The sequence below is a fragment of the Mastomys coucha genome, unplaced genomic scaffold, assembly GCF_008632895.1.
Source record: "Mastomys coucha isolate ucsf_1 unplaced genomic scaffold, UCSF_Mcou_1 pScaffold15, whole genome shotgun sequence".
NCBI lineage: Eukaryota > Metazoa > Chordata > Mammalia > Rodentia > Muridae > Mastomys > Mastomys coucha.
In genome coordinates this window covers 19,394,605-19,408,369 of record NW_022196897.1, presented here as the reverse complement: position 1 = coordinate 19,408,369, position 13,765 = coordinate 19,394,605, and the positions used below count along the sequence as shown (strand labels likewise).

Below are 13,765 nucleotides of genomic sequence, written 5' to 3'. Positions count from 1 at the left end.
TCTCCCTGAATTTTCTGGCAGCCCAGAGTACCTAACGTGACTTGTCTTCACTTCTGATCAGGTGCTCGGGCTAACTCCTGGGGATAAGATCCAGGTCAGGTGTCCAGCCACTTGGGGATGTGATTCGTGGGTTAGTTCTCTAGAGAGCTGCAGCCTGGGCTTCACAATAGACTGTTAAATTCAGCACTTTTCCTCTTTTCCCATGCATCTCTGGCTTTAGACTTAGATTACTCACTCCAAAGCCACTCAGGTGTGCTGGGGACAACTCATGTGGTGTCATTACCACGAACAGAAGTTTCAAATGAAGGGGTGATGAAGTGTTCTCAAATATATCAACTGAGGGACAACCACGAGAGAGCATTCCTAGGTTCCTGGATTTTGCTGGAGGAGAGGTGGGGATCCATGCCCCACTCTATAAGCAGGTTCTCTGGCAAAGATGAACTTCCACCACACTTTAAAGGAGCTGGGGGTGTGTGGAGAGATGGGTTACCCATTAAGAGCTTAAGAGTGTTTGCTGTTCTTGCAAAGGATCAAGTTTGGTTCTCAGTGCCCATGTCTGATGGCTTCATAATGGCTTGTAGAGCCAGCACCAGGAGATCCAATGCTTCAAGGTTCTGTGGGCACCTGCACTCATGGGCACCTCCCCATTATATATATGGTATTATATATAAACATAATATAATATACATTTATAGGTATACATTATATATGTTTATATAACATATGAAAACATATATAATGCATATAAAATATACATGTATACCCACCCCATTATATTTATATGTATATATGTACATATATACATGTATGGTATAATACACTGTTTAAAGGAAAACACAATGGTTGGGCTAGCATGAGCACACAGGCACACACGCAGAGACAAATAAAAGACTAATGTAACTTCTTTTAATTGTCATTTTATGCTTTCTGCAGCTGCCCACCACCCTCCCCTTCCCGTCGATGACCACTTTTGTAGGCTATAGGGGACCAGGGAACAAAGCCTGTGGGGGGGCAGGGGGGCACAGCAGCCCCAGTCAGGTGGTGGAGAACAAGCTACAATTACAAATTTATCACAACAATTAATGCTGTAGCCTGGGAGAGCTGCAGAGTAGGGAGGACCGCTCTTCTTTGTCAGGGTCTATTTGGCAGTGACCTTGCTCTGAAGGCGATGGTACTCCTTCAGCCTGTGAACCAGATGGAAAACAAAGAAAATGTAATTTCACAATAACAACACGCGCTCCGTTCAATTAATTCAGGCAGGATGGGGGCGGTGGGGGCAGCTGTTTGTTAAGATGTATGTGAAGTTGTCTTTTTCTTCGGTCCCCTCTCCTGCCCTAGCCTCCCCTGGCTCCTCCAATCAGGATAATGTAATTAATTTATCAGAGGAGAAAACATTGTTTGTCATTGTTGAAGATAAAGCATTTAACAGGCAATAGGAGAAATGAAGAGGCCATTATGTTCTGGGCCATTTCAAAAGGTTTATGGGGTTATAAGCCATAGTCGAAGCAGGAGGCGGGAGGTGGAGGGGCCCGGGGGCTGTGGCTGCAGATAAGTCTCTGCAGACCTGGGGTGCCTGCAGGGAACCCAAGGCACATTGCCAGACAGAGAAGCCATCTCTATCTTCCTGACACAGGCCCCAGGAATCTGGAGTTGTCAACGAAAAACCCAGAATTGGTCTCCCCATCTCGGCGAGATGACTCCTCTCTGACTGACTCCAGGCAAGTTTCTTAACCATTCTGGGCCTGTGTCTGGGGAATTTTCAAATCTCTCTAAGAATTAAAGCAAACCAGGGGCTGGCAAGATGGCTCAGTGGGTAAATGTGTTTGCTGCCAAGCCTGAAGGACAGAGTTTGATCCCTGGGGCCTACATGGTAGAAGGTAAGAACTGACCTTTGAAAGTGTCCTGACTTCCATATTAAAAAAATAAAAAAAACAAAAACAAAAACAAAAACCATACACATAAATGTAATAAAAGCTTTAAAGAATGAAAATGAACTAGAAGAGCCCAGGCACAGCTTGGCTTTGGCAGCTGTTGTAATGAATGACCTTGCTTGTGTCTTTGAGCATACATGCCAGCCCTGGACACCTTTAGCTGTTAGATTTATTCCCATGGGCTCCTATGGGAATCACTGGGGAGTGGGGGACACCTCACACCCTCCCTTGAGCCTCCTGGAGATTGGGAAGGGGTCTGAGCCCCCCAGGTCGAAGCAACTTCAGCTATTGCATATGAGCCCTAGGCTGCATTAACTTGCCACTCGACCCTCCAGCTCAGAAATGGTGGCAGCATAAAGACTCTATTGCTCCCCAGGGCATTTCCTCAACGAGCCTTTCCAGCCAAGGAGCCCCATATCTTTGTGGCTGCAGATATTAGGGCAACTGTTAGAGCCCAGGCCATGATCCAAGGAGTCAAGTGTCCAGGCCCCTCAGATTCTGTTGACTATTCAGGCCCCGCTGAGAGCAGGAGCTGATTGGGTGCTGAGGAACTAGAGGTGGGTGGTCAGGAACATCATGGTGCGTCAGCGTCACACCAGGACCTGCTTCCCATAGCTGCTCTAATGATCAGCATGATCCAGAGTCTCTCTCTTACCTGAGCGAGTTGATATTGATGAAGCCGGTGGCATCAATGGGCTCATAGTCACCCTGCACATTCATGCTGCAGAAAAAAGCAGAGCTTAGCAAGGCCGGGCCACCCTGCCCTGGAGTCTCTCCTCCCCTCAGTCTAATTCTGGGAGCCTTGTAGGGGGCCAGGTACCATGCTGGCAGCCAATGGCCAGGTAGCCCCCGGAAGCCTCTATCCTGTAAGTCTCAGGAGGCAGGTAGAGGTGCCAGGTTGGGTCCGAGCTCTGCCAACTCTGGGTCTGTGAATTTTTCCTGCCATTTGTAAACTGAGGTCCTCCACAGAGCCAGGGCCTGAAATGACCCACTACATCTAATATTTACATCTGGAACAGCTGATGGGCTCTCTGGAGCTGAGGGAGGCTGGCAGGTATTTACAGCATGGAGTCCCACAGTCTCCTTTACCCATCTTGACACCCAGACACCCCATGGTCAGGCCATTCCGACAGCATCTGTCACCTGCAGTTGGCCTCAGTACAGCTGCCCTCTCTGCTGTTTCTACCCTCTGGCTCTTCTCCCACAGCTGTCCACCCCAACGGCCCTCCTCCCCAGCAGCCATCCTGGTCTGTCATCTATCTCAGAGATCCTAGGAAAGTGTGTAGGTTCCCAGGACTGAGCATGAGCCTTGGGAAAGTTATTAGTGCTCTCTTCATTGTCAAGGGCTCACATGAGGTCACAGGGCTGGCACATGGCAAGCTCTTGCTGTGACTGACATCCCACTGTCATTCACTCATTCATTCATTCACTCATTCATTCACTCACTCACTCATTCATTCCAGCATTTATTTATTGGGCCAGCTGGGCTGGGGCAGAGGAAGCAAGATTAACAGCATAGCATGCTGCACATGCAAGTAGCACTGTTGCCTACTACTTCAATGTTTGGCCCTGTAGTCTCAGTCATCTCTAACTTCTAGCTCTTAATCAGCCCCTTGTCTTTAATCTGGAACAAAGCAGTCTTGAGGTTCTCGAGGACAAGGAGGTGGCCTATCCCCCTAGGATCTCTCTCCAAAGAAGTAAGACTAGGAAGCAGGTGAGAAGGACCTGCCATCATTTGACTAAGGCCATGCCTCTGGTTCTCTGGGGACACCTACCTCCTCTTTTGGTGATTCCAGGTAATGAACCCACACCTCCAACTTAACTGTGTCCCTTTTCCTAAAACACATGGAACCATCAACAGTGGCACTCACCTATAGCCCCGGCACCGGGGTTGGAAGGAAAAAGCTAGCCTGGGCTATATAGTAAAACTCTGACTCTGCACTTTCACCTTCCCGTAAGAAACACATGGAGCTTCTGCCCTGGAGCCTGGAGTTTTGACCTTGATGCTGTTCCGGTCCTGCAGTCACTCCATGCTAAGCCCTCCATGACCTATCTCCTGTTTTTTTCTCTCCTTCTTCTCCAGAGTTCCCTTCGGTGTTTGGGTCCTGACAACACCAGGATCTGACCGCTGACCAATATGCTCCCTCCTGGGGAAAAGATGTGTGTACTGGGTATGCCTGTATAGTCAGGAAAGGCTGGTCTAGACTAGGGTACCAACTTATGCGATAATCTTCAAACCTTGCTTGGGTGCATTTGTGAATGCCAGGAACACCCAAGGCTCCCTACCTTCTGGCTAGCAAGCTCTGGAAACCCAGTCTCAACTCTGTCTGAAGCTCTCACCTTTATGAGTGCCCCTGTACTCAGTACTGAGAGCAGACTGGTGGCTGAGCCCTTCCCTCACCTGGACCACAGGGTCCTCCTTTCCTTCCACCTCCCAAGTCAAAACAAACTCCACGTCATAATCCTAGCACTTTGGAGTCTGAAGTAGAGGAAGAGTTCAAGGTCATCATTACATTGCATCTAAGAAAAACCTCATCTACAAGAGACCTCAAAAACAAACAAACAAACAAAGCAGCAACAACAACAAAAACAGACAAAGCAACAAATCCATCCTCCACCCGTTTGCAAGACAACCTGGACAAACAGCTCCAGGAGCTCCTCAGAGACAACCCACCAAGGACTGCCCTGTCCAGTGAGGCTGCCCAGAGTCCCAAGAGGAGCTTGTTTGAGAACGGAAAACCTCTTTTTCAAATAGTGCTTTGGTGTGTGTCGGGGGGGCTGGGGTGTGGAAACAGAGTTTACAATGATTTTTTTTTTTACCTCCTCTGACGGTCTACAGAAAAACCTCTATGCTTTTATTTTTGCTCATTCGAGTGGCTCTGACCTGCTCTATAATTACATTACTTTCTACCTACTGCGCCCGGCATTTCCAGCTCTGCTACCTCTCGCGGCTTCCTCGCTGGTCCCTGTGACGCTGTCACTCAAGGGCTTTCAAGTCAGCGATGTAGAAATCAAAAAGAAAAGGGAAATGGTCGGAGACACAGTGAGAATAAGTGCCTCTGCTTTTTTCTCCGTCTTCCCCCTTTCCCTTTTACTTTATTCATTTAATCTCCCCGAGTGAGACTGTAAGGTTTAATGAAGGGTTGGGCAGATTATTAGAGGCTGTTCATTTGGAGGGGGAGGGGAGAAAGAGCCAGAGAGAGAAAGAGAGAAGATAATTTGACATTTACCCCGACTGATCTAAACTGATTCGGTTATATTTATGGCTTATAAAGTGTTTAGAAAGATTGAAGTGGGGGGGGGGAAGGAACTCGACGTGGCTGGGAGAAGGGAAGGAGAGAAATAATATTGAATGCCAAACAAAACTCGTACTTTAATTCCGACTTGTCCCTGGGAGGGCAGGCCAGGCCTCAGCCTGAGCCAGCTGGGCCTGGGGTCCCCCTCAGGTACTTCTGGGTAGTGCTGCCTGTCCCTGAGGTTTTGTCCCCACCCACAGTTTGGCCAAGTGGCGCCCAGAGGAGACGGCTGGCTTTCTCAGGGCAGGCTGCCCTCAGTCATAAGCCAAATAAACACTGGGCATGGTCATGGAGAATGGTTTAGGTGGTACCAGCTTAGGTGATTCCCTGTCTGTCACAGGCTCCCCCCACTGTCAGACACCCTTTGCTTGGTCCTCCCAGAAGGAAGCTCCTGAAGGCTTCATCTGGGTTCCCTGCTTCTCTCTTTCCTCCCCAGTGGCCTCTTCTGTCCACAACTTTAGAAAACAAGTTTGAGGCCCTCCAATGTCCCCTCATTCTGTACACTTGTATCTGAGACTCCCTTAACTCTCATACCCTTACCACTGGGGTGTAGATCTGTGGCTGAGCACTTGCCTAGTGAGTGTAAAGCCCTGGGTTCTATCAGCACCACAGACAAGAAACACAGTCATGCCCCACTCATCCACAGTGTGTTCCTGTACACTGACATCCCCTCCACATCCAGTGCAACTCCTAAAGATAGGTTGACTCATTCTGGTTTTGGGGGATCACCAACCCAGTCCAGACTAACAGCATTGCTCACTGGCAACCACTCCTTTCAGTGTCCACCCTCCCTCGTGTGCACTCCATGAAAACCATTCTTCAGAGCAGCCATAAGGACCTGAACATCTGACCCTGCCCTTCTTTCAACCTAGCTTCTTAGTTTCTTTCCTCCCTGGTATCTTTCCTTGTATGTCTAGATTCTTCCAAGCCCTTCCCAGGCTCAGAACCAGAGGTGCTGCCCCTGGACTCCACCAAATCCTTCAGGCAACTCCTGATAAGGAAGCTCCTCTATAGCCTAACTTTTATACCCAGCCAGTCTATCCTTTCCCAATTCAGCCATTTTTCCTAATCCACATTTCAGCTTGCCTGCTTCCTTTCTTTTGTTGTTTTGATTTTTTTGGGATAGTCTCATGTGGCTCATGACAGCATTACTTTGCATCAGAAAATGACACTGAACTTCTGATCTTCCTGCTTCTACTAGCTGAGTGTTATGATGATGTGCACCACCACATCTGGTTTATGCAGTGCTGGAGCTGGAACCTGGGGCTTCCTGTATGCTAGGCAGACACTCCTTAGCCACATCCGTAGCTCACAGCTATCATTGGATTGACACTTTTCTTCCCACCTGACCTGTAGATTCCATGACAGATGTGTCCATCATAAACATCTCACTGGTCTCTCACAAAGAACTTGACATGAGATCAGCAAAAAATATGCTGGAAAGTTGCTCAGGCAAGCCCAGATGGGCTGAGGCACGGGGAACCTACCTCACCAGTTCTTCATTGTATAGTGAGAGTGGAGACTCCCGGCCAAGGATGTACACCTGGCCCTTGAAGACAGACACCTGCACCTTCCCTTCCACACGCTCCTGGGACTTCTCGATGCAGTGGCGAACAAATTCACATTCAGGGCTGTGCCAGAAACCTGCAGGAAGGAACAATGAAGGTGTTGTGGATGGCCTCATGCCAGGGCACAGGAAGGAAGGATGGGGATGCATGAGTGGGAACCCAGGCCTCACCTTCTGATAGGCTCCGGTCTGCCTTACTCACTCATGAGCACTGGCATGATGTGTCATTGTTAATGATTTAAGGAACCCACTCTTGTGTACCCATCCCATCATCTTGCAAGAAATGACCTCCTTGTCCCCAAAGGCATAAAGGTCAGAAGAAGGAAGGCATACCCCTGCTTCATGCACAGGCATACACAGGAGTTATGGAAAGACTTTGACCCTGACCCAGGAGGGCTCCATTTTGCTAAGGAAGATAGGAGACCTTGGATAGGGCTCAGAGGCACGTGCCATGGAGCTGAGCAAACCAGGAAGGCCAGCCTGGTTTGTGGTCAGACAGGCTATGGGGCTCTGGGGTCCTCAGCTGTTTCCCTTCCTGCAAAGTGGGAATAACACAGTAGTACTGAGTAAAGCCCTTGCACCCAACAAAGCACTGGGTAGGCGGGGTTGCGGCACTTTGAATGGTGCCCTGGGTAGGCCCTGAACTACTCTCTGCCCTGTGACACTACAACGGAGGAGGAAGAGAAAGCTCAACAGAACAAGCAGTTTGTCCAAGCTGACCCAGTCTGTGAGTGGGAGCTGAGGATCAATGACTATCTCCCATCATGACAGATGCTTTTTTATCTACATGACCAGAGCATCCTCTATTTGCACACGGGACTGAAGGAGCCTGGGAAGCACACTTCCTCCCCCTACAGCCCAACATCCTTGGACAGACAGCCATTCCTTGAGGAGAGAGCAGGGACAGCAGGTGGCCATAGTCAGGGTTGGGGGCGGGTGGGGGGGGGGAGGGCAGGCCAGGCACAAGGTTTTTGAAAAACCCAGGAAGGTGAGCCTACCTGGGCAGCTGTGGGACCAGATGGCCTGTGATCTCCTACCTGATAAGAGCGTAGGTTAGCAAGGCCCAGCTACTGCTAGAGGCCTGGAGAGGAGAGGCACCACAGAGGAGGGGTGGGCTCAATCTGGTGTGTGTGTGTGTGTGTGTGTGTGTGTGTGTGTGTGTACAGCAAGATAAGATTACTTAACTGCTCTGCAGGCATGTGTGGATTCAGTGAGCACCTAACTCTACTGTTCAAACACTATGACCTCTGACGGCCCCTCACTGTAAACGGAGAGAAAGGCCCGGGAGGAAAGAACCTGTACAAAGCAGGACCACGGCATGATTCAGGTCTGATGGAATACTTCTAAACTAAGGACTTTGGGAGGGTACATCAATTACGCGCGCCCCCCACCCCCATCCCTGTGTCCCGCCTGCTCTTTGACTTTTCTCAGTTGGGATAATTAATCCATTATGCTCCGGGCTGAAAGGCAGGTGGAGATGGAGCAGTTGATAGGAAGGGCAGAGTTCAGCGCAGGAGCCACTGGCCCTGTCTTTATCTTGAGATCTATTTCTCTAGCCCATAGGGGTTTAGGCTCAAGTTTCTTTTCCCAGTGGACCCAGCCTGAAATGGGTCAGCAAGATGGCGCAGGGAAGATCCTGCATGTTCAGACCCATGGTGCACAGTGGATGGGGCTTAGGGCTGAGCTGCAGAGGCCCAGCATACAGGGCCTCTGTTCTGATTGGAACAACAAGTGTCTGTTAAAGTTATACACTATACCCATTTTCATGTTAAGGGCAGGCGGGAGTGGGCATGTTAACTAGGTGAGCTACAGCTACTAAATAAAAAGCTCCATCAGGCACCTTCAGGGTCCTGAAGCTGGGGTCCTGCTAGACTGACCTGGAAGAACAAACTCCCTATAGCCAGTAGGGAAATCAGGAAATGAGGGAGATGACCAGGCAGACCCATGCAGAGACAGGGACAGTGGTCCTGGAAGCCTGTGAACCTAGGAGAACTTCCCATGTGTCCCAGTCACCCCATTTGTGCTCTGAGGGAGCTCTAAGGTAGAGTGGTAGGTTGTGAGCCAAGGGAACTCAGTGGGGGAGGAAGAGACTCAAGCACATCTTAGCCCTAGAACCCTTGGGATTTAACAGGAGGGGAAACTGAGGCCCAGGGAAGAAACAGGTTTACCTAAGACCGTAAAGCCAACCAGAGGCAAGGCCTCCCAGCCCCCACACTAGAAATCCCATCAGGCCTCAGTTATTTAGTGGTTGCTGGCCCTATTCCAGATGCATGGTCCTCGAAGTGACCGTTCCCATGCTTCCGATGAGACAGCTGGGGAGCCGGGAGAGGAGCGGCAGCATCCAGCCAAGCTGGGTCTGCAGTATGCCTCCTTCCAGCAAGGAGCCAAGGAAGCAACACTCTGGACAGCCAGAGGGCTGGCTCTGACCTCCGTGGACACCTGGACATCGCAGGACTCAGGCAGAGTTAATGTTAGCAATAACGACCTGGTCTAAGTCTTGCTCCCTGCCTTGTTCCTCTCTCTGCTCCAAGGTGTTATTTCCTTTGAAAGCTCCTAATCGCTCAGCCTCATTTTGGGATTTGCAGGGCTCATTGCTGGCTGACAGAGGAGGGACTCAAGGCACTGTGCCTGTAGCCAAGGCTTCCTGGGTGTGTCACGGCACCCCCGAATCATTCCTTGCTAGCAGCTTCCAAGGTCCTGTGGGAGTGAGTTTTGAAGCCTGCCGGTCTCAGGTTTACCTTTGTAACTTATCAGCCACAAAATCTCTGATCTAGTATCTTTGCCTGGGCCTCAGTTTCCTCATCTCTGTGCAGCTAAGGTTAGGTAACACCAATCAGGTGCCTAGTCCAGAGCCAGCAAGACAGCAGACACTGAGAGACTCTGACACTGTGGGATCCCGGAAGCCCGCTCTCTGTCCTCTGCCAGGCTCAGCCCTCAGGATGCCTCCTGGGCACTCAGGCCAGGTGCTCTCTGCTCTCCCCTACGCATTGCCACATCTTAATGTCAATCCCACTTTGTAACCAGAATCCACCTTTAAGCACCGGAGTCCTGCCGAGCCAGTAGGAAGCAATGATATTTAAACACCTGTCTGTACCTGGAGAGAGGGGGGACTGCACTTCAATGCTGAGAACAATGGCAGAGAGGAAGAGTGCCAGCCAAGGCTGGGATGGATTCCAGCAGGCCTGGGAGGATGGGGATGGGGACAGGCGTGGCCAGGGGCCTCAGCCAGGTGGCTATGACTGACATCTTCTATCCAGACACTCAGACTTCTGGCTCACAGAGCTGCCAAGGTTGGCTATAGGCAGCAGTCTGTTTTCTGAGAGGCTGCCTGACAGAATCCTCCAAACTAGGGAGGTGCAAATATTACAGACAAGGTCAGAAATGTCTCTTATAAATGAGTGTGAACAAGCATTTGGGTCGTAGGTGTAAGTCAGTACACTCAGCCCTGTTTTGGTCTTTCAGGGTCTCACTGTGTAGCCCAGGATTGCCTTGAAGGGATCTAGCGTGCTGGCATCATAGGCATGTGTTATCACTGCTGTAGGCTGTGTGCACCTTCAGGTCTCTGCTGAATCAACTCTGCCCTGCCACCGAAGCTCAAGGAGACTACAGGGACATGAAGGCTGTATTGAATTTCACATAATTTCCATATGTCATGAAAGTTTGGTTTCCAACCATCTTAAAGTTAAAAAAAAAAAAAAGAACTTAAAATGATTCTTAGTGGGGTTGGGGATTTAGCTCAGTGGTAGAGCACTTGCCTAGCAAGTGCAAAGCCCGGGGTTCAGTCCTCAGCTCTGGGGGAAAAAAAAATGATTCTTAGCTCACAAGTGGCAGAAAAATGGGCATTAGGCCAGGTCTGACCAGGGACCATGGCTTTGGGTCCTTGGTTCCCACTATGAAGACTGTATACATGAGACTGGGTCCCTGAGCAGCACTGCTTGTCTGAAAGGTGTGACCACCCGTGCTGGGCACTCATGTGCATCCCACATTGCAGGTTAGTAAGCAGTGCCTCCTATGGATAGGCCAACAGGGCCCAACCCAGGCCCTCACCCCGACCTCCCTACCGGCTCCCAGCCCTCCTCATCTGTAGGAGACTTAGACCACCAGGGAGGTTTGTGGGAACCATGCAGCAGGTTGTCTGGAGCCCTTTATCTTGCAGAGTACCTGGTACCTGCTGGATCCAGTCTGGCTAACAATGGGAACGATGCATAGTCCTTTTTTGACACTGTAATGGATACGGCTGAACACCTCTGGAGGCTGCTGTGTCTCCCTTGGCACTCACAAAAATGCCACTCCACTGTCCCTTCCTTTCTCTCTCCCTCGCCCCTGGTCCAACCTTCCGTGTGTGCTTCAGAGGATGATGGTGGGTGGGGCCAGATGGGAGGAAGGCATGTTTGATGGAAGAAAAGGCCTGAGTCCTAGGGGCACTGGGGGTGGAGCACCAGGGACAGCTGAGACTTGCACATACCCGTGTAGACGAGCTCTGCGAATTTGAGGCCCAGGCCCTGCTTGATTTTTCGTACTTCCCGATCCATGGTGAAGGCCTCTATGTCTAAATGAGCATGGTAAAGGATGGTCCCTGCTGGGGTCTCGTAGATACCTAGCCATTTTTCCAGGCAGGGGGAAAAAGAGAAAAAAAGAGAGAAACACATGAAACCCAAACTGTCAGCAAATGACAAAAAAAAAATAATGACTTGTCTGACAGGAGACAAGCCAGTCGGACCCATTCACTCCCAGCTTGCTGCAAAATGCGTCTGTCATTATGTTCATGCTGGGGCCACGACAGTCCACTCTGCGGCTTGTGGAGAAAATGTCTAGATGCCCCCCTTTGAAGAGGCCCTCAGACTCAGGAAAATGACAGGGTTTCTGAGCAATGCGCCCCCTCCCCAGTGCATGCCCACCGGCCTGCTGTTGAAAACCTGTAATTAAACCAACTACAGTGGAGCCCAGGGCCCCAAATATCCCTTCCTCCCTTCCACCAGGGAGTCAGGGGAGGGGGGACGGCTGTGCACACACATGCATGAACATGTGAGTACACACATGGCGTGGGCACGTTTCTGTTTCTCCAGAGATTGCTGGGGTTGCTTGGGGCTTGAACACTGGCTCCACTGTACAGATGGGGAAGCTGAGCCCCTGAAAAATGGCTGGACAGAGAGGGAATGGAATCCAGGCTCCTGGATCCCTGATGAGTGTGGCCGGCTGTCCTGTGAGTTAGCTGACCTAGAAGGCAAAGCCCAGTCTGGGGAGAGGCGCTCGTTCAAGTCCCTTCCTGTCATCTCACCCAGTTGTCCTAAGCTCTCCAAAGTCACAGGGTGACCCTGGCTGAGCTGTTAACCAGAGGAAGGTCCCCTCAGCAGTACTATGCTATATCTGAGGCACATAGGCACCAAGAGGCGGGACTGTGCCTGTTCTGGTGCCGGGCCCTGTTCTGGTACGACCTTGCGCACACCTGTGTCCACTGTGCTATGGAGGATGGGCAGGAGCAGCGCCATCCCCAGCATTTGATCTGAAAGTTTTCCTGGAGGCAGAGGCAGGTGGATCTCTGAGTTTGAGGCCAGCCTAGTCTGGACCGTTAGGGCCAAGCAGAGAAACAAACAAAAAAACACAACCAACCAAACAAAACTCAGAAGACTGCACCCATGTACCCCAGGCCTATGTGACTCAGCGACAGCGACATGCTAGCCAGTCGGGATGAAGGACATATTCTAGCAAGTACTGAGGAGGCCAAGGAAGGAGGAACAGGTATTTAAGGCTAACCTGGGTTCTATAACAAACAAACAAACAAAAAAAAAAACCCAAAAGACCATACCTCACAGACAATAACCAGAGCCGGGGCTGGGGCTCTCTTGCATTGTTTGCCTAACATGCCTGAGAGCCTGGCCCTAGGTTCTAGCCCAACACTGGTATCCATTTGGTTTCATAACAATCTCATAAGAAATTAAATTAATTTCGATTACTGTTGTGCGTGCATGTGTGTGTGCACATTGTATTTGAGTGTGTGTCGAAACCTGACCTTCCAGAACTGACTTTTCTTCTGTCTTCACATGTGTCCTGGGAATTGAAGCTGCGAGGCTAACAAGGCCAGCATTTACATGCACTGAGCCGTCTAGCTGGCTGGGTTTGGATCTTTAATGTCTTGGAAACTCAGAAGGAAAAGACCTTTTAGGACCAAACCTATCTGTATTCTCTAAGGGGTGGTCAACCTAATATTCAGTATATGCAGACAGAGGCCTAGCACATAGAAACTGTGGCTCAGGTCCTGCTGGGGGTGACAGGGTGACCTTTATCAACCTTTGGCACCCCTCAGGAGTCCTTGGCCTGAATTGGGCCAACAGACAATTGTACAGACAGGAAGACTGACTGCCCAAGCTACCATGCCTCAAAGGGGAAATAGGACCAGAATTTGGGTTCCCAGTCTTGGCTCCAGGCTGCCTTTCAGGGCCTTGCTCTGATGAGAGTGCTCATCAGAATCAGGTGCAGGGGCTCAGATGACATGCGCCATTTAAAAGCTACCTCAGGACCGAGCGGCTGTGCACTGGCCAAAGCCTGCCATGCAAGCATGGGGAGCTGAGTTCAGATCCCCAGCACTCACAGAAAAGTTGGTTATTGTAACCCTAACTCTAGTGCTGGGTGGGCAACAGGAGTTCACTTGCTAGCCTGTTTAGCCAACCCAGCAAGCTCCAGGCTCAGTGAGAGACTCTGTCTCCCTCTCTTTCACACACACTAAATTATATACACATACACATACATATACATACATATATACACATATGCATATATTTACATATATATGCAAATGATCATTTACATATATATATATATATATATATATATATATATATATATATATATATGTATATGACCCATTTTACTTATGAGGCCACCATTCTAGGCAACTCCTCCACTTTCCAGAATCTACCTGAAGACTCCCACCACACCCTTGATGTCCTCAAGTCTGAGCACAAGACCCCTGG

The 13,765-nt window shown here is 50.1% G+C and overlaps 1 protein-coding gene across 1 annotated transcript in view; it reads right to left on the bottom strand.

The window, feature by feature from the left end:
* Positions 1–889: 889 nt before the first annotated feature.
* Positions 890–13,765, bottom strand: part of Ass1 (argininosuccinate synthase 1) — a 48,984-nt gene continuing 36,108 nt past the window's right edge. Inside the window, exons 13-16 of the mRNA XM_031369743.1 lie at positions 11,260–11,391; positions 6,715–6,871; positions 2,587–2,652; positions 890–1,184 (exon numbers count right to left, since the gene is read on the bottom strand). Of these exons, the coding sequence (XP_031225603.1) occupies positions 1,139–1,184; positions 2,587–2,652; positions 6,715–6,871; positions 11,260–11,391 (401 nt within the window). The 3' untranslated portion in view covers positions 890–1,138. The remainder of the gene's footprint in view (positions 1,185–2,586; positions 2,653–6,714; positions 6,872–11,259; positions 11,392–13,765) is intronic.